Here is a 24,445-nt window from a genome sequence, read left to right as displayed (position 1 = left end):
GTAAAATTGATGTAGGAACACTTTTGTCTCAGACAGCCATTTCCACAAGTGAAAGACCATGGTAAATGTCCTTTGACATTGACATTATATACACAGACTTTCAGTGATTATATCATAGTGCTTTTTCTTCATATAAAAATAGCAACCATAACATACTGGTCTATTGAATCCAAGATATCCTGACCTAAATTAGTAATGTTCTTAGTGAACAGAGAAAGGTTGACATGTTTCAGTGATCATATAAAGGCAAAGGCATTTAAAGTATCTAATTCAGTATTATTTAAACTTCAGCTTGAATGGCTTGCTGTCAGATACTGTGTCATGAACTTGTGACAGTACAAAGGAAAAATCTTACAGACTTTTTTTCTGTATACTCCACAGCTAACACTTAAATAGAAAAAAATACCTGAGTTAGAACTGTCTGATAATTTTTTATCTATTTATAAAGTTAACTGCAGTCAAAAATATAAATAACAACAACTACATAAAAGATTAGATAAAAATGCACTGCAACTTTCAAAAATTATTTTCAGCTTACCAAGTAACATAAAAAGTGGGTCTTTAACAATTTCTGGAGCATTACACTTCCAAAATTATCTTTAGTTCAGTGTTGGATTTGAGCCTGCAGCATTCTGCATGTTACATTCAGAGCATAGCGCTGATTCACCCTAATTTTAAAATCAGATTGAAATGGCATATGTTGTCTTAGGCAATGTTCTTCAAGGGAAGTAGTTAATACATGCACAACCCACATAGAGAATTCTGTGTGCCACAGCCTCTAACATCCTATGACTCCTAGAAAATAAGGCAAAGTATTTGTTTCTTAGAGAAATTCCCTGGAAACCTGACCATCAAGATCAAGATGACTTCTCAGTGTGCCATAAAAGACTGTGACATGAAAGGCAGAAGAAATAATTATATAAGAAAACAGTGGGTTCTTGGATGGTGGGTGCACTTGGACAATATTATGCTAGAGGCCAGTGTGCATCTGTGGATGATGTGCACTCTACCATGTAGTTGCTTCTGAATGCAAGTCCTGACCAGTACTTTGGAAAGACAACACAATCAGAAATGTTCAATAATCAGTGTAAATGTCCTCAGCCTGAGAAAAGCTCACATCCCAGTACAAACAGTGACCTCTCTGTTGATTTCAGAGCTTTTTATGTGGTCTCAAACTATTAGAGGACATAACGCATTACATTTTTCAAGTATCTTTTGTTTAGACATCCAGAGTTTCCTAAAACTAAAAGGAATAAAATAATCCAGCTTTTAAAATTTGTTTCTTGTTTTGTTGTTCTTAGTAGGAAAATTTTGTAGATGGATTTATGTAAAAGCTTTTTGTCATAGTTCTTTCAATGACCTCTTAGTAGAAATGCAAAGTCCATGAAGTAGTATAGAACAAGTTCCTACAGATTGTGACATTTTTCAAATTTATTCAAAGTTTTACCCAAAAATTTATTGAAAATAATTCTTCAGCTGCAGTTCAGTCATAATCAGCAGAATAATCAATATAATACATTTATTTTATTCACTGCATGGTCTCTTAGATGTGGGACTTTAATGCAAACATTTGTGAGATTCACTTACTCACTCATTCACTTCTGTTCAACACTGGCATTTTAAAGCAAAATAGGTTTCTACCATTCATAGTAGGAGGGGGAAGTTAGAAATCATGGTGCAGTCACAACATCAAAAGTCAACAAGACCATAAAAATCCCATCAAGATCATGATACTTTAGCACTTAGAATTAGTACTAGTGCAATAAAGAATGGCTGACCCTTTTAGTATTAGGAAATGTTAGTCACCCATAGATAGTTTTGTCATTACCAAGAGTGTGCTAATTTTTCATTTACAACCTGTTACCTGTCTGTTGTACCTTAATTTTTAGATGGTATTATATCATAAAAGCAAGCTTCTCAATCATCTCACTTGCTCAGTGAGAAGAGGAGAGCCTTCAAGACTCAGTAGAGTCTTCAAAATTAACTTAATTATATTATCTGGGCTCTCTTCAATGCCATAGGATGATGTACAGGCACGTTTTCAGTCTGTAGCTCTGATCCATCCATATGGTCCTGTTCAGTGACAAGTGGAGATTGAATCTCAGTCCTAAAAGCAGTATAGTTACCTTAGCATCAGTTCATATCCTTCATAGCAAAACCACTTAGCCAGCAAAGCTTTATAGTTTGGGATCAACAATGTCTTGCTCTGCTGTGCTGCTGCTGATTCCAAACCAAATGTAATTCTCTGCTCTGGCCCTTCCTTATAGAATTGTCATTTTGGAAGGTTTGAGTTGATTCACACCTTTTTCTTTTTTTTCTGAACAGACAAAGTGCCCCCCACCCCAATTCCAAACTCTGGATACTTTATATCTTCCAAAAGCCAGCACTGTTAATTAATCATTTGGTGGAGCTGCTAAAACACTACCATGATACATATACACAAAATTAAGTAGAGAGAGGTAATAGCAAAGTATAAATGGTCTCATGAAGATTTTTAGTCCAGCGCTACAAAAGCATGAGGTAGAAATGCTAGACAAGATATTGCGAGTAAAAAATCTACCTGAGTGAAGAATTACTTATTCTCTAAAAATTGTATCTCAACACTCTGTGGAGTTTCTTTTGAATACATTTTTCTCCAATTCTAGAATGCTGTGGAAAACATTAAAATTAGGACTCATTAGTTCTTATGGCCAAGGTGTCTTAGAACTGCAAATCCTTTAGTCCAGCTAGGGTCTAGGTCCACTCTTTTTCCTACAGCTCATGGAGGCACTTTCATGCTCTTTCTTTACTTCTCTTCTTCATCTCTCAAATTATCCCAACATTCAGCCTAGCAAATGGGGGCTTGTTGCAACTACATTGCTGTTTGTGTTTAATCAGCTGTTACTTTTTTGTCTTAGATGTGGCTATGTTGTACTAAGGGAAAATGCAATTCCTGCCTACAGTATGTAGACTGTGGATATTAAGGGATTTATATAAAAATGGAATTTGCTGTAGCATTTCCCTCTCTGTTTTATGCAGCATACCTAACTTAGAAGCTAAAACAATGCTTTTTGTATGAAAGCCCCTCCCATTTTTTTATCTGCATCAGGTGCACTATACAATATCATGTTTTTGTTGTCTGATTTCTCAAAGCCTAATGCCCAAACTTAATTTTGATTCAGACTATTATATAAAAGTTTAAAGTTATGAGTTGCACCTGTAGAGGATGATACTGACAGTTCTATAATACTGAGTGGTAAATTGCTTGTAGTATTTATAGTTTACAATGATTTTTGGATTCTGAAAACAATGCAATTGCTACTAAAGCCAATTTTCAGCTGTAGCCAGAGGCTCTGAGAGCATCTATCTTTATGATTCAGAAACGACTGTAGCCCATGAGTGTTCAGGTCAGTTTTCAAAAAGCAACTTAGAAGAAAGCCGAAGAGAAACAAAACTTCTTTTTTTCCAGAGAAAATCACTTTCATCAGTAAGGACTATTTGTATGTATGCCATGAAGGCATGAGCTTATGCATAAGTATGAGGAGAAACGTGTTTCACAGAAGTGAAGATGGTTTGAATTGTGCTGTGAGAGGGCAGTTTTGCCATAAAAGCTTGGGATTTGCTAAAAAACCTAAATAACATCTGGAAGAATTCATCCTAACAGAGCTGGTCAGCATAAGCCCAAAGCTAGAATTAGGCGAATGAGGGAGAGAAGAAAATGTAGCTGTTTTTTCATGCTGAAATTGAGGGTTTGAATAGCTGACTTCTTTTTAAAAAAATACAGAAAGCACATAGAATTCTGTTTGGAGTCCTGTTTGCAATGGTCACTTTTAAACTTTGAAGGAAAACTTTGAGACTTCATTCATTATTTTGATTTTCATTCTCTATTTTTATCTTTTTAGTATGGAAAAAAGGTTAGTAATCTTTAGTTTATCTTTAGTTGCAGAAACATTATGAAAAATGTATTACAATACTTGAAATACTTGGATTATGACATTTGGGTTTATCAAAATTAGTAATATTTACAGGTTTTTAACTAAAATTAACTAAAATTATTCTATTGAATATCATACTTTGACATTTTGCAGGTTTATCCTTCCGAAAATCTTGCAAAGTGTATTAATAGGCTTATCTTAGCACAAGAGTAAGTACTGAACACAAATGTCTCAGTTTAGTTTCACGGTCAATGGAAACATAATCAGTCAGTGGATAGAAAAGCAACTGGGAATTGCAAAAAATTGTACAAGAATACAGGTTGTTTGTTCATCTGCTTCAGTTCATTCAGCTCTGCCCTAGCAGAGCTGCTAGGTCATTTAGAAGTTCTGGTGATCTCAAGAATGCCAAGTAGCTCCAAACACCAGGACTATGTAGTGGCAACAAAAGGCTGGCTTAGAAAACTATGCTGGTGTTCACAATGAGGCTGTAATAATCAAGAAAAGCTGAGAAATGCTTTAACTGGATTTTGGAACTTTATACTAAATAGATTATACAATGCCTGTAGCTCCTAAGCATTATCAATGGCCTCTTTTTTTTCCCCCTCTTTCAAATGCCAAAATATTCCAGGTATCTGGTTAGGAATTGTTTTAATTTCTGCCAGTGCTTTGAAATAGCTACAACATACTGATTTTTGGAAAAAAAAAGAAAATAGAACTAAGTTCTGAGAAGTATATTTGAATGTTTAGCAACTAGCAGGTTGAACTAAAGAAAAGTAAATGTACTACTCGTATTTCACAGAATATTTTGAGTACGTATCTTTCAAAGCATTTAATCCAATTATAAGCAACCATGAGAAGTGTTCATATTTTGAAGAAAATATGCAAAATTCAATATATTACTCTGTCTCTTTAACATAGCTTAAACTTGCAAAAGTTTATAAATTGTTATCTTGTATTCAAATTACATAAATTAAGAAAATTAAGTATAAATTATTTGAATGTTGCAAATTATTCCTTTGTGGAATAATTCCTTTATTCATTAGTGGATACTTCTCAAACTTAAGTTGTTGGCAAATGATTACAACTAACAAGGACAGTGTCTACATGCATAATGGCCTGAGTATTCCCCACTAAGTATTTCTTCATGTTGTCAAGCTTGATAAATCTGTGTTATTTCCATGGCATGAAAGAGTCAGCAACAGATTTGTACCTCATCGACATGTGAACCTCAGTGCTTGGCTGAGCCAGTTAATGCAGTCTCTGCCTAGACACACACGAAAAAGTTCCCATGGCAATTATACTTGGTCTTTCCTCACCAATTTCAAACAATTTGTTCACTTTGAGGACTAAATTGACCTCAGATATATCCTTACCACTATTCATTGTTAGATTTTGTATTTCAGTTGCTACCTATTCAGAAAGGTGTATGAGAACACATTATATCTCAGGCAGGGAGAGGAGCATCTTTAGGAAGACTTAAACGATCTGTGTTCTTGGTCATTCGAGGATCTACGTGGCTGTGTAATATGTCTGTATAGGGGCATATTATTCGTCCTCTGATAAACTTTGGTCTGCTTTTGGGGAGATGGTTGTGGAAGCAGACAACCTTTTTTACATTTAAGTTTTTGGTCTTTTTCTGTTAGATAGACAAGAAGAAAATAGTGATCCCAAGTTCCGAAGTTAAAACTAGACAGACTTGTGAGATTCATTTCAAAGTGAAGGTGAGGATCTGGGAGATGGTAAAATTGTTTACCAAGTCCATCTGCCTGGCCTGACTTCAATTTGAATGCAGTTTGATTGGGAGATTTCCTAATCTCTAATCCTAAATTGAATTTCAGGTTCCTTTTTACGTCTACACAGCCTAAGTGCCAAGACCTCGCTTAGGAATACTGACTCAGTATTAGTAAAGAAACAGAGTTTAAGCTTGGGCGTGTTCACCATGAATGCCAGCCAGTTAGAGACATCTTTGGAAGCGTAAGAGAAAGTTAAGCACTCATGTAAATATTGCTTGAATTTGTATGTTTTAATTAATCACTAGGCTGAGGTTGTGGTAAACATCTGTCAGTGTGCAATGAACTATAGTATGAAGCAGAATGGATTACCGCAAACAACTGCTGAATGTTAAAATAAACCTGGTTTACAACTGAAAATCTTTTATGTAATCAATTTTCTTTTCCATTGCAACAGACAAGGAATGTGTGTATGGTTACTTGCCTTGTGGAGAATAGCATAAAAATGCATAGAAGAATGGGCTATGGTAGTGAATACAATAGGAAAACATTTCCTGGTGTTTCCTGTTACTGTTACTACTGTCACAAATCTTTAAAGAGTATTTTGACAAAGAAACCAGCTAAAATCGAGAGATGAAGACTGAGTTTGCAGAACTATGAATTAAAAATTGAATGTAAACTTCAAAAGTCAAAAAACAACTACCAGTATGCAGATGTTTGTATTTCACAATATCCTTTGAGTGCTGTCATCACTCTTAACTGCAGTGGGGAGGGAGGGCATATATAAGATTTATATCTTGTCATGTAATGCCAAAAGCACTTTCAGTAGTTTCAAGGAAGTACAATGAGTAACTGAATGACTTTAGTCTACAAGCTGGTTAATATTCTATTTATTTCTATTACTTCCTAAAATAATGGGTTAAAGCCCTTAAACTAAACCATAATCTACACAAACATACTCTTAGATGGGTAAAAAGATGTAAGATTTCATGCTCAAGGATGAGGCTGTCTTTGTTTAACTCATCTTTGTAACTGTCTTGCTTAACAAAGCCTGGATCTCATAGTGCCACAATAAATAATAATAAATGTTGGATTAAGTTTGTGATGTAAGCGCCTTCTTCAAAGGTATTTTGAGGCTTGTTAGAATTATTACATTTAATTATACAGTTAATTAAAAATAAGATCAAGCCAAAGAGAAGAAACATTTTCTCTACCACCTCATTCACAGCAGTACCTACCCTCCTTCAACTGCGTTTCAGAGATTGGAGGGAAAAAATAATCAGGATTCATTTTGCCACTCATGTATCATGGCAAAAAAAAACCCCTAAAAACAACCACCCTTTGCGGCCCATGAAAATGATTGTCTAGAAGTTTTAGGTTAGGATCTGGATTATAGTGATTTTTAGGAGAGAAATCAAACACTGCCTGAAATCCTAGAAATTTTGTCTTTTTTACACATATAACACGGAGAATGAAGGACAATGGCTGGAGTTTCCCAGCTCCATTGCTGCTTGCTTCTAGTTTGAGATGAACTCACTCCAGGGCTGATTACATCTCAGCTGACCACTCTGGACATTGTGTAGGACTATTCTATGCTGCTGAATCACTCCAGCAGGCCCAAGAGGTGGGAAGGGCTTTGTTCAAATACTGAACCCAGGTTCATGCACCACATAGCTCAAAAACACCTGGACTCACCTGCATATACTAGGTAGTATGTCATGCATACATATCCATGTATATGCTAGAAAAAAAAAAGGCAACAAAATTTTACCAATGGGAACTTGAGTAACTGAGGAATTTGTTTGGAGTTAGAGGATGTTGCTAAGCAGACATGAGTTTAATCTTCAGGGAGGCAAGATCTGAATGCTGAACACTGATTTTTCTACAAGGTAGAGTTGTTCAGCGAACAGGACACTTGTCTTAGACTTGGTAAAACTTGATTCAGGTTTCTTCTTCCTATAGACCTTGAGACAACATTAAATAAATCACTCACGGTGTATCCGTCAGTATCAATGTAGCAAAGAAATAAAACAGTTTTTATTAACTGCTTTATTAAGCAACAGCATAGATGACTGGAAAAATAATTTACTCATTTTTTTTTCTCAAATAGTTTGAAGTAAGAGATTTGATGGGAGTCAAGGAGCATATGTAGATCCTTGCTTAAACAGTTAGTTGAGCACACAGCAGCTTCAGTCACAGATTACATTGTACTTTGCTAAATTTAAGCATAAGGTTATTATTTGTATCCTTAAGCTAAGGTAGAAATACTTCATTGAACTGAAGGCAAACAAGATGAAATCATCTTGTCAGTAAATTCACAGGGATTTTAACATTCACTTCAGTGCACCACAACTCTACAAAAGGTGTAGAAATGGAATTTAGAATAGACAATGCAACAGGTAATTGAGGGACGGGGCAACCCAAATGAACTCTGAGATAATCACCGGCACCAAAATCTTTATTTAAACTCCAGCAAAAGTTCATGAAGGATTTGTGTTTGAAAAACTTAGTAGATAAAACAGTAAATGAAAAGAGTGTGCCAATAAAATGTCTTTGTCTTCTGCAATAAAGGAAATGAATGATAGTAGCAGAAAAGTTACAATAGAAGACACCATCCATCAAGAGAGCTCTTAAAAAAATACATCGTAGGGAACAATCGTGCAGTGGCAGGGGGACGAATTAGATGACAAAAAGAAAATTCATTTGAAATATCTGAAATGAGCTTTTGTTCTTATTTGCTACAACTGGAACAGAGGAAACCGCATAGCATACATTAATATGAGAAGGATACAGGCATCACATAAGCGGAGTCTATGCAGATGTACTGTAGCGAGTGACTATATTTCAAAGGTCATTGAATGACAATTAAGGATGAGTAAGACTCATTAAAAAAAGTATACAGAAGTAACGTATATGAACAAGGAAGGCAAACCTCTCTCTGTATTTTCTGGCCACATCAGTTAAATATGTAGGTTTTACATATACTTGAGAGGATGAGATGTTTAACCCAGTATCTATGAATACTGTGGGATCTTTCATAAGCAGCAGCACCTTGCAGATAGATATTTGATCTTAGAAAGCAAAATTAAAGATGGACTAGAGAATGCTGGAGAGACAAGAAGTTTGACTCTCTAACTTGGGGTGATGCTTCACTCTAAAAGTTACTCCAACAGAACTGTAAGTGACCCTAGCACTGGCAGTGCCTTTAATGACAGAGCAATGTCTTCCAGCACCTGAGCAGAGCGAGCAGAGCTGGGTGCTGATAACAGAGTTATCACACCAATAGTCCTTGGCTAGGCAAAGTGGTGATTCAGGTTCAGGGTCCATCCAAAGAGTCCAGTCAGGAGCAGGAGGAGATGGGAGCACAGACAGAGCTGGAAGAAAGGCTAGAACCTAGGGCCATCCAGAGTCAGGGCTTGGAACTGGCACTCCTGCGGCACCACTCGGGCAGGGACTGATGGCCTTGGGCTGAGCTGAAATGGGAAAGCTAGTCCATGGGCAGGGTGCATGGATGGGTGTCCATCCTAGGGCTGGGCAAGGCCAGTGAGACTCTTTAGTGCCCTCAAGGCTCTTGATACCTCAGATTTTTAGCAAATTCTGAGGATGGTGATGACAACATATAGATGTCTGCAGTGTAAACACCTACAGCTGAGCTAATCTGAGCTAATCACTCTCATCAAAAGAGAAACGAGCAGAATTCTTCTCACCCTAAAGCAGACTTCTAACAAAGGTAAGAAGCAGATCAGTATAGGCTGCTAACTAGCTTACATAAAGACCTCCACATTGCAGTGATCCAAAATTGGGTGAGATGACCAGATTGTCAAATTGCATGCTAAGTAGCGGCATAGTGATGAGCAATAAATCCTACTCAGTACCTTGAATTTAAAATTAGAAATGCCTTGCCACCTTTTTTCACAATCTGAAAAACATTAATATTTTGCTAAGGGTCAGGAATGACACTATGGGAGTCTCTTCAAGTTGACTGGGAATTTTAAGATCATGTCATTTAATTAGTGTCATTTTTCTTTTAAATCAGCAGAGGTTCAAATAAAGGCCTGTCTAAAAATATGCAATAAATAAGATAACCAGGTTAGACTGTGTAGTAAAATACAAAGAGTGAATTGGTCTTGTAGTAGAGAATGTCATTTTATCCATGCATCAGTGTCGTGAAAGAACTGACAGAAAAGAAAAACATGGATGAGATACAGATCCTGATTTGAGTTACACTGGCATAAAGGTCTTTTAAAAATCTAATTAAGAAAGTGCCATTTGCTTCTTTTGTTCAAATTTCCTTTTAACACAAGACTAAAACAGCCATTTACCGTGTCTGTTAGCTCTCTGAGAATCTTTTTATTCTTTCTTACAGGTAAGTGTTGTTTGGTGATTGGGGCAGCTCCCAATGTGGAGGCATACATGTCCTCCCCCAAAAATCACTTTATAAACTTCATTAAGTCTCATTAAACCTCATTCCTTGTCACCAGCCTTTGTCTTAATACCAACATGCAATGGCAATGTAGTCTATCAAAGAAATTGTACAGAAACTTGTAACAGTAAGTAATAAGTTTCCATAGATACATAGACATATCTTTTACGGATATTTACACACTTGTATGTTATAGTCTACAGCAAAGTTTTTTCTTGAGATTTCCTCAACAGTAATAGGCAAGTGCTGCAGACCACTTTTCTGGTTTTGAGAGTCACCATGCATGAAAAACACTGAAGTGTCAGCACACACATATGATTTATGTCTGTTCTCCACTGGTACAGCTACACAATCCCATGAAAGACTAAAATAGCAACAAGTATCTAATTCAGAATATGTAGGTCACAGGAGAAAATTCACTTTTCCTTCAATAATAACTTGTGAGTCTTCAGGTTACTTACATCACATTTTTATTGGACAAAGAGCAGCACCTTTCTCCCCTCTGAACTATGTCCTTTTACACTGTTTTCACCCTTTTCCCATCTGTTTATTCCCCTTTCCCTCCTCATCTCTGAGCTTCTATTTTCACTGATACTGAAACTCCTTTTGGTCCTCTTAATTGATCAAAACCTTGTGCGAGTCTTTCCCTTCTGCAACTGCAGAAGCTGTAATAAACTCTGACCCTCATGAGTCTTCCTGTCATTTGCCTTTTCTGTTTAGTCTCACAAGTTTCTTCACTTCCACTGTTGTCTCTAAAGAAGTCTCTTATCTTACAAGTGTTTTTTGTGTTTTTTTGGTTTTTTGTCTTTTTAAAGTTCTTTTTGCTTTCTTTGCTCCTGGTTTTCTTCTTTGATGATATCAAGAAGACATACTTTCTGGCTTAGTATCACACATCTGAGTCACTTATTACTGTTTCTTGCTGAAGTCCATTATGATCTTTTCATCTACTTGATTATTGAAGATATTTGTTTTCCCTGCTTCCTAACTTGCTTTGTGAGCATCATCTTCACTCTTAATTTGCCCCCCCCCCCTTTTTTTTTTCCTCTCTCTCTACCTGATCTTGCCCATTTCATGGAGGCATCCCAAATGGTCTCCCAAATCCCGAGTTTGTGTTCAGTGTTTCAACAACAACAGCTGGAGGAAGCAGAACAAGCATCAAGTGTCATTTACCTAAACTATCTCATTAAGTATTTTAATTTGCTATCTTATTCCTCATATCAGAGCAGCTGCAGCTGAATTTAGGTGACACAGTATGGGCATATTATTTGGTGAGTGTGAAATAACATAACTGCTGAAGGGGAGAAGAGCATTTCTAGCTTGAACAGACACCACAAAACTGTTTATATGAAGCTCAAGAAAATTGACCTAATCAACTGATACACATTTCTGCTAACAATATTTTAGGTAGGAAAGTGTTTCTCCTGACAAGCATGACAAATACTGTTACAGTATTTTCTTGCCTCTGCTCTGCTCTGTGACAGTGGCAGCAGAGTTATTGTTAAGCTCAGGCAGAGCTATTTATACCCTGGGACTTGTAGTGCTTCACTCCCTAGCAGCATTCCCCTACTTACTCTGGGAAACAGGGACAAATAAAGGGGAAAAAAAAAAAATTAAAGCCTGACCTTTTTTCTAAAATATTTACCCTATTCCTAATCATAGTAAGAACATAAACCCAACTTCCTACTCCAGTTGAGCTGAAATTAAGTAGAGACTGTCTCTTCTTTTTTTTTCTGTTTTTTTTTTTTTTTCTTCTTTTTTCTTCTTATTTGCACTTTCCTTTCTCCTGGTTTAGATTGCAAACTAAGGGGCAGGAATGGCTGCAGGATGGAAGGCACAAGCCAAACCTCCTGTACACCAACCCAGTGAACTATTCCTTATTAAAAAAACCCAACCAAACAAACACCCCCCCCAAAAAAAAACCAAACCACAATGCAAAAACCCCCTTTGATTATTTTGTTTACTTCATGCATGACTGAACAGAGTTTACTAGCCAAAATGATTTTGTATTAATTGAGTGACAGATCTGAAGTAACCTTTCATCAAAACAATTCTGACCTCTCCATTTAAGTCCTATATAAGGAACAGTTAAAATGTATTCATCTCATCTGCAGCCCCAGGAGACCCTTCTCTGTTCTTGCTTTCAGTAGGAAGGAGATTTTAACAGGATTAATAACAGATTTGAACAACACTTCAGAAGGGTATAGCCTGTTTTTCCCTATGCCGCATACATGCATTCCTTAAAGCTGGAAATTAGGAGGAGACAGTCAAGGTTCTTTCCCTTTTCCATCACTTACTTACTGTCATTGACTTACTGTCATAGCTGAAGATCTCTGCATCCATCTTGCATACCACCAAGGCAAGAAAATATTCCCATTGCTTTCCTAAAACTCTTCTCTTCAAACTAGAGCATTCATGCTGACTGGAGAACTGTGAAATGAAGTTTGTTTTTTGCATAGAGTTCCACAGCAGCAAACTGCTGGATTTCTCTGAAATACCTTAACCTTGAACAGGTCCATGTGAAAACAGAAAATAGACTTCTAGAAATATTCTTAGGAATAAATTTATATGAGTCCCTGCTGATCATCTTTAAGAGAACATCCTATGATATGTACTTTTGGTGTTTAGGTTTAATTCAGGTTTTTGAGGGATTTTTGCATTGTTTGAACATAAGCTTGTTAGTCACATTACTCTGCATCACAGACCTTCAGTAAACTTCTACTTTCCATTTCTTCAAATGTATTGGTTCCAAATAATAGGCTCATAAGGACCTTAATGAAATAGGTTTAAACTTTTCTATGCCCCCCAAGACTCAATTTCCAGCTGAAACACAGGGTATTAGAACACCCCCAAGCTATCAGTTAATATCCTTTTCTGTAGTTCTAATTGGCTTAATACCGGCATCATTTTTCCAACTTTTCTGTCTAATAAAAACGAAGTATGCAAATTCTTATTTACTTTCAGCTCTTCACCCCAAATTTTAACACCATTTGTAATCTTTTGCTCTTTTCAGATTCTGGCAAAAAGACATGCATTTTCTAACCGTGGGACGAAACCTATTGTCATATATTTCAGATGCTAAACTATGCATGCTATAGTCTTTACAATAAAAACAAAATTCAGTCATTCAGATTTTTTTTTTAATATTTAGGGCTGACTGATACTGAGATTTTTGCACCATGTCACTGAGAACTGGTTGTTTTCTTTAACTCAATTTTTTTACTCTGACAAAAGGAACCCCTTTCCTATGTTGTCATTTATGTTTAACTGATTCAATTTTCAAAATAAAACAAAAATATTTTTTCAGAAGATTTCCTAAGTATCCTAACAACTTTTTAAAAGTAAAAAAAATTAAAAAAAATAATTCAACTGAGACAGCTGTAAGGAAGCAATAAGTCACCTTTTCCCTCAACTTTTTAAAATAAAACAAATTAATATTCAGTGTTCTTCGTCAGTGCACAAAATTCCAGTCTACTGTATTTACAAAATTTCTATTTTTCACTTTTAAATTAACTTTGCATAGTTATTTCTCTGCTTTTAGATATCCTTCTTGCTATCTAAAGGTTAAACATGATCAATTTTCACGTTAATGATTTGGAATACTTCATTAGCATTCTGTGTGTCGAAGTTTTTTTTGACATCCAACTTTTGAAAAATATCTGGAGAAAATAATTTATAAACAAATTCCTGGGGATGGTTTTAGTTTTGGTTGGTTCAAACTTGTCAGAAAATATTTGAAGAAGTTGCTTAGGGCTTCCTTTGCATCTTTGTCTCGTATGTCTGCTCAGTATCAGGAAAATTGCTGTCTGAATCTTGCATATCTGTTCATTTCACTCAGAAAGATTGCATCCACTTTATGTAGGAGATTAATGATTGTCCTCAATTTATTTTCTATTAATAAAACCTTTTTGAAGGATAGAAAGCACAAAAGACAAAACACAATTCTGAATAGGTTTCTCTCTGGTTTTTATAATCTTTGGCAAAGTGGCTATGCTTTGTTACAATCTTAAGCGTGTTGCTCTCTCGGTTCTTAACTGTATCTCTTACTGACTCCAGTGGAAAACCAGTACATGCAAATCAATACTATTTCTCTCACAAGAAAAAAAATAAGGCTTTTCTGTTTTCAAGGACTTTTGAATATAGATTGGAAATGACCAGTAATGTTTTTTGTGCCAACATTGTCTTCTGTCTTCAGCATGCCATCAACTGCTGCTTGGATGAACTGGAAATTACATGGACCATTCAGCGAGTAAATAGATTCTTCAAACAAATCTTTAGCAACTGTCTGGATTATGTGCATCACATTACTATGGATGGAATTTTTTTCCAGGTCAACATGTATTCATCCATGTTGCTGTTAACTGAGACTTCCAAATATGAGGCATAGCATTGCCTTATAGCACTTGCTATTTTAGCAGCATTGTTTTGGTACCCGCAGATTCTTCCCATTTGGGAGTTTCTTCAACAAGAAAAGAAAACACTGTAAATGATCAATCAATTCTTTCTGAAGATGATGATGAAGAATTCAGGAAAATAATTCTTTGTCAGCTGCTACCATTCAGCACATAATCTTGACTTTTGAATAGAATTCAGTGGAAGCTTCTTGTACCACAGCACTTACTCTAGATAATGAGCTCAGTCATGAGATTTCTGTCTTGACTTCAGCAGCCTGAGCATGGTTTCACTATGTCTTATATTTTTCCTCCAGCAGTGGTTCAGTATGATTATTGGGTATCCACCAATGTGCAGTCCTTTCTGTTTTAGAGGATACTTAACACTGCACTTTCTATCCTTAAGATTTTAACATCACTGCTACTATTGGTTTTTTCATATTTTTACCTCAAATACTCTATCTTCGGCACTGTTGCTAGACTTCGGCAAGTCTCTTCTAGCAACAACTGATTCTCATAAACTAACATTATGTCTTTTAATATCACTCAGTTACTCTCCACCTACATTGGGACATAATGAGCTGTCTTTTGAGTGGTGTACAATATAACATTGTAACATACCCAGATACTTAAAACAAGTATCTAAAAATAGAAATTTTCACTGAAGGAACAATAAAGTTACACATTTTTTAACTCAAATAGCAGATTTTTATTACTGTTTGCGGAATGCACATACTGATAAAAATAATATATATATTTTCTTTAAAGTAACCAAAGACTATTCTCTAAGTGCTATGTATAGTTCTACAAGAATTTAGCAGCCGAAACCTTTTCTAAATTGCTAAATTATTGAAGAGGTGAATACATACACTTGTGAGATCTACTTCATATAAGATTATCAGAGAACCTAACAATTCTAAATGACTCCAAAGATATAGGAAGTGGGAAGGAAGGATTCAGTCTAACAATAACAACAGTTACCTGAAGAATGTAATTTTCAAGTGAGTTGCAGCTTTCATCTGCTACTCTGCAGAAACGTTGAAGAGCTGGTGTAAGTTAAAGCATGGGAGCTGACAATGGCTGCAGAGCACACTCAAGGTACAAGAAAAGTCTGTGGGCAATTTACATCAGTACGCTACACCCAAAGGGTTATGTTCAAAGGCATATGAAGTCAAGGAGAGACCAGCTCCCCAAATTACACTGAAGAACAGACTTGTTTACCTTGTTCGTCTACAGAAAGAAGAAACAAAAGAATATGAACAAAGGAGATGACAGTAGCAGCAAATCTATAAAGCTACTGTCATAGCTTAAATGCAGTAAAAATGAGGTCCAGGCAATAACACAGCAATAGCTTCTATTCACTTCAAGAACTGCTTATCAGAAAACACCATTTAGCCATCAGTGATTAAGAAAGGTGCTATTATAAGAGAAATGACATCCATATCCAGTGTGTCACTTCATCTTGGAAATATTAATATACCTTACTGAGAGACTTTTATTTAATCTCACAGCTGCTACTTGTCTGTTGGAGCTACGGTTGTCTGTATGAGTATGAGAGGATAAATAGATGGGTGAAGGATAATAAAACAGAAGAGGAATCTGTTAGGGTGATCGAACTCTGAACAATTATGTTAATAGCAGATTTGCTTGAACTAATTGCAACCTATTTTAATTTGAGACTATTTATATGTACAACTTCTGTAGTTTTTGTTTTTCTTAATGTGTAAAGGAAAGAGATATTCTGAGAGCTGAATAGGTGAAATTGTTGGACAATTCAGAGAGCTGGAGAATTGCAAGAAAAATCAATGCTAAATAAAGTAGCTGTGAAGCACTGGGAAAGGATCTTGAAAGGTCCTTCAGTCCTAGGGCTTCCCTGCAGTTTTAGGAGGGACCTGATGATACACTTTACTGTGGGGGAGCCCTAACAACTTTACTACTAACTTCACTGAGGAGGAGACATAGAGTTATCTTTATATAAAAAGAGAGTTTACTATCCAGATGCTTTGCAGAACAAAGGTATCATTAATTACTGAGAGATTAATTTGATCCTTGTAGTTAACCCTCTGACAAAATGAGATTTTATATCAGCTGAGAGAGACTGGGAGAGAGCTCTCTCTTTTTAATATTGGGCTTTATACAGTTCATCAGCTTTACAGATTAGAAGTCTGACAGCTCTTTATGTCTTCTAGTATATTACACTGGCTGCTCCATAGCCACAGATTCTGACAGATACACTTTAGTTTTTATAATACTTAGGAAGTCAGCGGTTAAAGTCTACGTTGCTGTTCCTCCAGTACCCCATGTAGTTCCAAATCCTCGCTGAAACATCGCTGCAGTGCAACAGATGAACATTGCACAATAACAGACTTTGGTCTCCCGGAGCTCAGTGTTTTGCACAGTATAATCATGGCATTATGTAGCAACATAGCTGATAAACTAGCATCAGCTCTTCAAAACACTGGTGATGTGATTCAGACATGATGTAATGTCACACATGCCCTGTCCCCAACCCCACGCATGATTTTGCAGCATGCCGTATGCTCTGTATATAGGCAAACCTGAACAATTCTTTATTCTGTGGGGAAAAAAAAATCTTGGTACAACTTCCTTATTTCTTTCTTTTCCCCTGTGTCTTACCTATATGTGCTGCTGGTACTGACTTGCATTAATTCAGAATCCCCAACTTTATATTGCTGTCTGTAAGCCCTTGAACTGGCCTGGTGCTACAGTGCCCAACACCAAAAAAAGTTGGCTGAAAATTTCTTTTCAATGTCATTCAGCAGAAGTGTACCGTCAAAGATAGATGTGTGGTAAGACAGCCTGACCACAAAGTTCTCATGTGCATGGCCTTACTGGAATTTCTTTTAGTTGACATTTTAAGACCTATATAAATTTTTTCTGCTCTTCTTCTATCAAGGTGTTATAGTGCCCTGAATCACATTCTCAGGTGGGGAAAATGTTGCATGGTCTACAAAGGTACATGGTGCAGTGCTTAATAAAGCCCTTTGGCTTTTTCTGTTATTCATTGTCTATCTTGCCAATTAAACACTTTTAAAGAGCCTGAAGGCATGCTTAGTAGAGAGTCACATACCTTCCCAGAATGTAAATACTAAATCTTAGGAAATGAGAGGCATATTTCTGCTCTGGGAAATGTTCCGTGCATAAGTTCAAATAAATTTAAGGGGGAGTGTTAGATTTTGTTTGTTTATTTTAATTCTGAGAAAACAGCAAAGAATTCAAGTATCAAACCCACCTTTCAAAATGTTATTGGAAAGGCAGATGGAGGAATGCCGCCTTGCCTTGCCTTCCCTTCCCTTCTCTTTCCCTTCTCTTCCCTTTTCCCCAGTAAGACTGTGCCATTGCTGCTGTCACAGCTAGAGCCTTTTAAAGCCTGGCATGTCCTATTGTCTGTGCCAGCAAGTCACTCTCAGCCTTTAAAGCTCCTTCCCCTTAGCTGACTTCCAAGCAGCATTCAGAGGGCTATCCCAGTTTAATACATATAATAACCATCACCCCTCCAACCCTGATTTAAGTGCAGACTAAGTGAACTGGAAGTCTCCAGGCTCTGTCATTGAACTGGTTCCTAAACGTAAAATGTCTTATAATGTGAAAAATGCTGTGGGATAGAAGAACCTGTAAAGAATCTTAAGGACACCTACTGTCCTTTAAATTCATGCTACAGACTAGAACTGCAGCCTGTGACTCTTTAGTCTGCTGAAACATCTCTTTCTTTAAACCTGTTTTTATCTTTAAAAATTGAGTGTGATGTAGTTACAGCAAGGCATGTACCAGTTCATCTCTGCCCTTCCCACATTTTCTAGTGCTTTCCATTCTGTTGAACTGGTGAATTGATTAATGAATATTAACCACTGTAGCACACATAAATCTGTGACAATCTGTTACTAGATCAACAAGCTTTCTGTGAACTTAACAAAATTCAACAAAATACCAAAAAGAGTTTTTCCACCAGTATTTAAAAAAAGGAGGTGATACAAAAAATGTTTTTTTGCAATAGGGTACTGAAGAATGTAAATTACTGATGAATATGTATTTCTGATGTCTGTATACACTCAAGTGGGTAGGTAGTCTGACATCACAGACCTCAGCTGTTTAGTTTCTTACTTTTATTAAGAATAAAGTACAGAATTTGACTCCAATTAATTATTCTCTGGTCCATTTCTGGAGAACTGTATGCTTCCCTGGCTGTGGGAGGATGGTGTGCTTCCCTAGAAGTGCCTGTCTGTTCCTGCCTTCCCTGTCCTGTGATACTTGAGGAAAATAGTAGCCATTTTTTGTTTACTCCTTTCTTGTTAAGTATTTTCACATTCTCCAGTGTACCTTCTGTTTAAGAGTGCTTCTTGAAGGAACCAACTGATATCTACTTATTCTTAATCCAAGAAATAATTAGTATTTTTAAACAGTGAAAATACTGACTGAAGTTACACTAGTGCAAACACTTCGGTTTCTGTACACAGCAAATCAAGCTGAGAGAAAACGACCAATCTATAAATGAAGACCTTTGGTTCCATTTTACAAAGCAGAATGTCACCTAAAAATTGCACTACCATAACAGTAGTTTATTTTTGGAAAAAACACCTAGGGGCCTAAGACAGGAATTTAGCATCCATTATACCTTTTAATATCATCACATTTAATAAAATGAGAAACTGTCTCCAGGTGTTTGCAATGAAAGCATGTGGCACAGGGCAATGGGTTAATACAACAAAGACAGGAAGAGAGAAAAAGGTAAAAATAAAATTATTTTGATTAGCAAAATGAGAAGCAGACATGGCCCAACAGTGTCTAGATTCGGTCAAGGGGCAAAAGTACATTTTAATAAGTCTTGAAGAAGACAGTGCAATGGCTTAGTAAATATTTATGCAAATCTTCTTAGCACTGTTTATGTAAAAATGCAAAGTTCTTTTAAGTCTTCTATGATTTAGTTAATCAGAATTCTTCCAAGGGCATGAAATGATCATAATTATTTCATAAATACATGTAGCAAAAAATCACCATGTTTTGCTTATTTTTGTTTTGCTCAATTTTGTTTTACTCTTTCAGTTTATTGCAGTTCCTGTACAGAGCGGGGTTGTACCAAAAGACTGATTTCCCGTGGTGTAAATGAGAGTTTCATAAGACTAGGGGACTTTTAGTTTGTCATTTTATCACCAGCTGTTTTGTGTCTGTAAATTGCAGGTGAATCTGTCTGGAAAGTCTTTTTCTTCACTCCAAACTTCAGTCCTGAAGACTCCAATGGTTGCTATGATTCTCACGTTTGCTTCTGCCATGGAGGATTCATCACACGCCATGATCCCCCACTGCTCTTCGATCTTTCCAGAGACCCTGAAGAGAAAGTCCCACTGACCCCAGAAACAGAGAGCCATTTCTACGAAATCCTCAGGGTCATACACCTAGCAGTAGACAATCACACCAGATCCCTGCATGCTGTCCCTGACCAGCTGTCGTGGGACAACCTTCTCTGGAAGCCGTGGCTCCAGCCGTGCTGTTCATCTCTCTTTCAGTCTTGCTACTGTGACTATGACTCAGAAGGGAGCCTGTCAGAGCTGCACTCGGGATAAACAAGCTGCAATTCCCTTTCAGAAACTGGAACAAGAGAGTGTGGATAGCTGACTTCAACCACTGCAGTACTGGCCTTCAGAAGGTTTTGTTACGTAGGAGAACCTGTCTTTAAATACATCATTGCAGTAGAAGAGAATTTCAGTCAAGAAAATGTGCCAAGAGAAGGAAGGCAAGAGACACCTTTTCTGTCTTTATAATACAAGAATCAGTATGAAGCACATGTTGCCGTCCTCATCTACAAATGGGTAGGCTGTAGGCATTTTCTAGATTAGATCATTTTCTAGATCTTCAGCTTCAGCTTTTTTCTTACACAGCGGGGAATTTACGTATAGTTTCTGTCAATTAAGACCACTAAATGCACAATTTTCTGTCCTTTTTGCTAAGTATTATCCACCATTAGGAGGACATAGCACTGAATAATTAAAAATGGAGAGATAATAGTGGAGAGGTCCACCTGTGACTATAATTTGATAACTGATAGATAGGTAAAGAGCAGACCTGTAACAGCATCTCTATCAACAAGCATCATGGATATGAAATAATAAACAGATTGCCAACAATCTAACATTGCATGTGCCGTAAAAATGTAGAGAGCTATATAGTTGAAGACCTTGCGTCCACAATAAAATGGTGCTCCCTAACTGCCTATTGCATGGCAGCAACCTTTGTTTCAAAAGGAAACTACTTCAAGTGCACCAGTCATGTGCTTGAGTGTGTACCATAAGTCTCCACATATATATATATGCAAACCAAATTCATAACCTCCCAAAACCCACAAATCCTTCAATCCCTGATACAGACACACCCTTATGGTCATAGTCCAGTTGCTAAAATGAAAGATTTGGTCCATACTTGATAGCTGAGTTCCAAATTCACATGATACTACAAAGATATCTTTCATTATCTATCTACCATACCTATTCTTCCACTGATGAATGTAGTATGCATCACAAATAAATAAAATTTAGTTGTCCTGTAAATATCTTTGCCATCGTTTAAGCTCTCTGAATAGGATCTACCATTTTCTGAGAAAAAAATTGGGCTTGAGCACTTAAAGCCAAGTATAACTGTCTCTGAGTTTTCAGCAAGGCTTTGGGAAATCTACAGTACTTCAGGGCTAATTTCTGTATCCATTTTTATCTCCATCTTATTCAGTCACATTTTCTTTCCACTCTACAGGCAGGCAAACTATTTTCTTTGGCAGATTGTACCAGAGGAGAACATACCAGCAAAATACTAAAATGATTTGATGCCTGATAATAAAAGGTGACTTTCTCCTTAGCAGAAAACACTAGTAAATTCCAACATTATAATGTATTAAAATCTCTTTGGTGGTATTAGCACATCACTAATGCAAAAATGATCTGTGATGATAGTAATGCAATAGCTTCAGTCAACCAACATTAAGGTTGTGGCCTGGTTCTTGGGAACTATTGAAGCCTGTCCTATAAAAATATATTGTGATATATAGTATATTTCTCTGTCTGTAAAACCTAGACTTTATTTGATTTTTCTGCTGCAGTTTCATTCAAAATTTAATTCTCAACAATATCCAGATGCCTGTCCTGGGAAATGTTGTACTGCTTCCTTGAAGTCCTATTTTTGATGTTTCACCTTATGTTCATGGTTGTGTATTGTAAGCATGGGCTCTGCAAGCTCTCGGTAGGTAGCAAAGTCCTGTGTATGCTGTTAAAGTTAGTCTGTTCAGGTATTTCCCTGATAACCACTCAGGACTGTTTATATCGTACCTGGAAAGCTGTCAGATGGCCATTCATGTGGCATAATTCCCTCTTTGCTTTATTTAATCACTGAATCTACTACATACATAAACTTAGGAAGAAAGATGCCTGCAGTTTGAATTCAAGTACTCTTCTGCAGTGATTAGTGACTGCCTCTCAACATCACAGCAGGATCCCTACATCCCAAATTTTTGGTCCTCACCATGTGCCTAAAAAACCCTTGGGGCATGGCACAGGTGCCTGTGTGCCTCCCCCTGCAGCGGGTGGGCAGCCTGGGCTGCGGCCTGAGTGCCAGCTGCCCCGGCACTGAGCACCACGGCATGGGGGGATGCTCTCTCCAGCTCCCACAGCTCCCCTGCAGCTTACACAAAACTTTTCAAGCAAATATTCCTGCTGAAGCATAGGGGAGAAAATATGTTGTGTGTTAGGTATAAAGCAGTAAATCAGACAAGGTGTTTTGTGTCGTTGGATCTGTTTTATTCCCACAGTTGCTGGGCTGTGACCTTAACAGGGATCTCAATTTATGTTCTCAAGAACATCCACATCTACTTCTTTTCATCAGGAAGATGCTACGTTGCTACTATTTCTTTTCTTTCTGCAGCTGCAAGAATTGTTTGTTCTGTTAGACACAACAGCTGTTCTGTGCTGCCTGACTGAGGTATCAAAAATGATAATTTTTCTACTGCTCTGATTTCTTCTTGCCTGAATGTGGCCTTTCTTTTATACCCTCCTTGACTTCTGGTGCTGTCTTTCTAATCTCCTTTCTTAAAACATCCACACCCTTCAAATGCTTTTCCACCTATTTCTTTGCCACTCAGTCCTCCCATTTGCTTGTCATATTGATAGTGATGGCTATTTTGCCTTAATCAATCAGAAAATGAAAAGTGGTCTTTGTGAAAAGGTTTGACTTTTAGGGCTCCTTGACTCTGCTAACCTCCTACTTATTTAAGGCCTAGTAAGGATTAACTTTGCATTAAGAAATCTAAGAAACTAAAACACACCCAGGACACCCTGAATAACAAAAGTTATTTCTTGTTTGTGGCACAAGCTTCATCTTTTCCAAAATATAATTTAGTACAACATTTAATATTTTGACTTAAGCAGTAAAGTCTGAAATCCATTTTTACAATTGTTCCTTCAAGAAAGATTCTATTAAGAATAGGGAAGTATTTTTCATACTCTATATTAATGCATTATTGCAAATATGTTATACCTTTCAGTACTGTATTGCAAATGTATGCCTTTCAGTACTGTACCTTTTGTTCTGGAAATGGCATGTCACATCATGGCAATTAAAGTGGTCTTGTTTATCTGCAAAATAAAATGAGAAGCACAATATACCATTTTTGTAATGGCACTGCCTGATCTAACAAGGAAAAGTTTTGTTTTTCACAACAGGTTATTGATGGGATGTACGTGATTCACAATTTATTAACAAGGAAGGCTCAAGGAGAATGTGCTGCTCTGGTACTTTGAGGCTGGCTTTCAATCTATCATTTAACGAGCATTGGTATTGTAACATGGTGCCTGTTTGTAGAATATGTCAGTTTAAACTGGGAGTTAAGCTTCAGAGGAAAGTGTATTCCTCTACAGTATTATTTAACAGTATCACATCCTAGTTTGTCACAGAGTCCCTGTATGGCCCAGAGCAAGTCATTTAACTCTGTTTCTCAGTTCCTCCTCTGTGCCCAAAGAAAGATAACTGTATTTCTTTAACTGTTGGGTATACTGAAAGAACAAAAAATGCTGAAAGTGGTAAGCTGATAAAGGTGCACTTTCTAGTCAATAAGCTCCTTCTCTACAGAAGGTACAGTTTAAGAGCTGGAAAACTAAGATGTATAAGATCCCCCTATACTAGGAGGTATAAGATACCCTTAACTTCAGGTTTGCAGATAAGTTCTGTGCTTACTGTTTAGCACATATGGGATCAGGGCCTGAAGGAGAGACAACAGGTAGCTAAAAAAGATGCACACTGGGGATTCAGAGAAAGATTTTAGTCACATTTTTCTAATTATATTTAGTCGCTCTTTTAGCAGACATAGGAGACTACATGGAATTATTTAAATAGTATTCCCCCCTCAGGGACTGGATGTCACAGGTTCCTGGCTCTTAAAAATTGAGGTCTCCTGACTTGCCTCAAATTACTGTGTCAGAAAAGAAAAAAAAGAAAAAGAAAAAGGGAAATATAAGCCTTTGGAGATAGGTGTCAGCTTACTGAAATCCAACTGAAAGTTTGAAGAGAACTAAGTGAATAAGGTCCATATCCTTCACAGCTCAGTAAGAATCATCATTTGCCAGCAATAGCTTCTTTCACATTGTAGTAATGTGAGATCTGGGTGTTCAGATGCATGGACAATGTAGAAAATTTCACAAAAGATGTCACCTGATATAGGAACAAATGGAAAAAAGAAAGAAAAAGAGGGCAAGCATAGCTACAAAAATCCTATGTTCTAATAGAGTACATACATTAAACATAGGTGGTTTTGACTTACATTAGGACATGATAGTTCTGTGCACTAGACAGACCTTTTCATCTTCTCTGTCATTTCTCTTTCCTCTGGCATTGCCTGTGCACCATCCACAATATGCTCTGAGGAGCTCACTTTCAAGAGGAGTCCATCCTTCCTGAGTACACTACGAGCAGAGTGGCTGGCCGTGTGGGCAGGAGGAA

General features: G+C 36.9%; 1 protein-coding gene across 4 annotated transcripts in view; it reads left to right on the top strand.

The window, feature by feature from the left end:
- STS (steroid sulfatase) overlaps positions 1 to 20,970 on the top strand; it is a 117,959-nt gene extending 96,989 nt beyond the window's left edge. For all 4 annotated transcript variants that reach the window (XM_072849525.1, XM_072849528.1, XM_072849527.1 and 1 more), the window contains one exon: positions 19,652 to 20,970. In XM_072849525.1, the coding sequence (XP_072705626.1) occupies positions 19,652 to 20,034 (383 nt within the window). In that variant the 3' untranslated portion in view covers positions 20,035 to 20,970. The remainder of the gene's footprint in view (positions 1 to 19,651) is intronic.
- Positions 20,971 to 24,445: the final 3,475 nt, after the last annotated feature.

This window comes from Ciconia boyciana, chromosome 1, assembly GCF_034638445.1.
Source record: "Ciconia boyciana chromosome 1, ASM3463844v1, whole genome shotgun sequence".
NCBI lineage: Eukaryota > Metazoa > Chordata > Aves > Ciconiiformes > Ciconiidae > Ciconia > Ciconia boyciana.
This window is presented reverse-complemented; position numbering and strand designations above follow the sequence as displayed.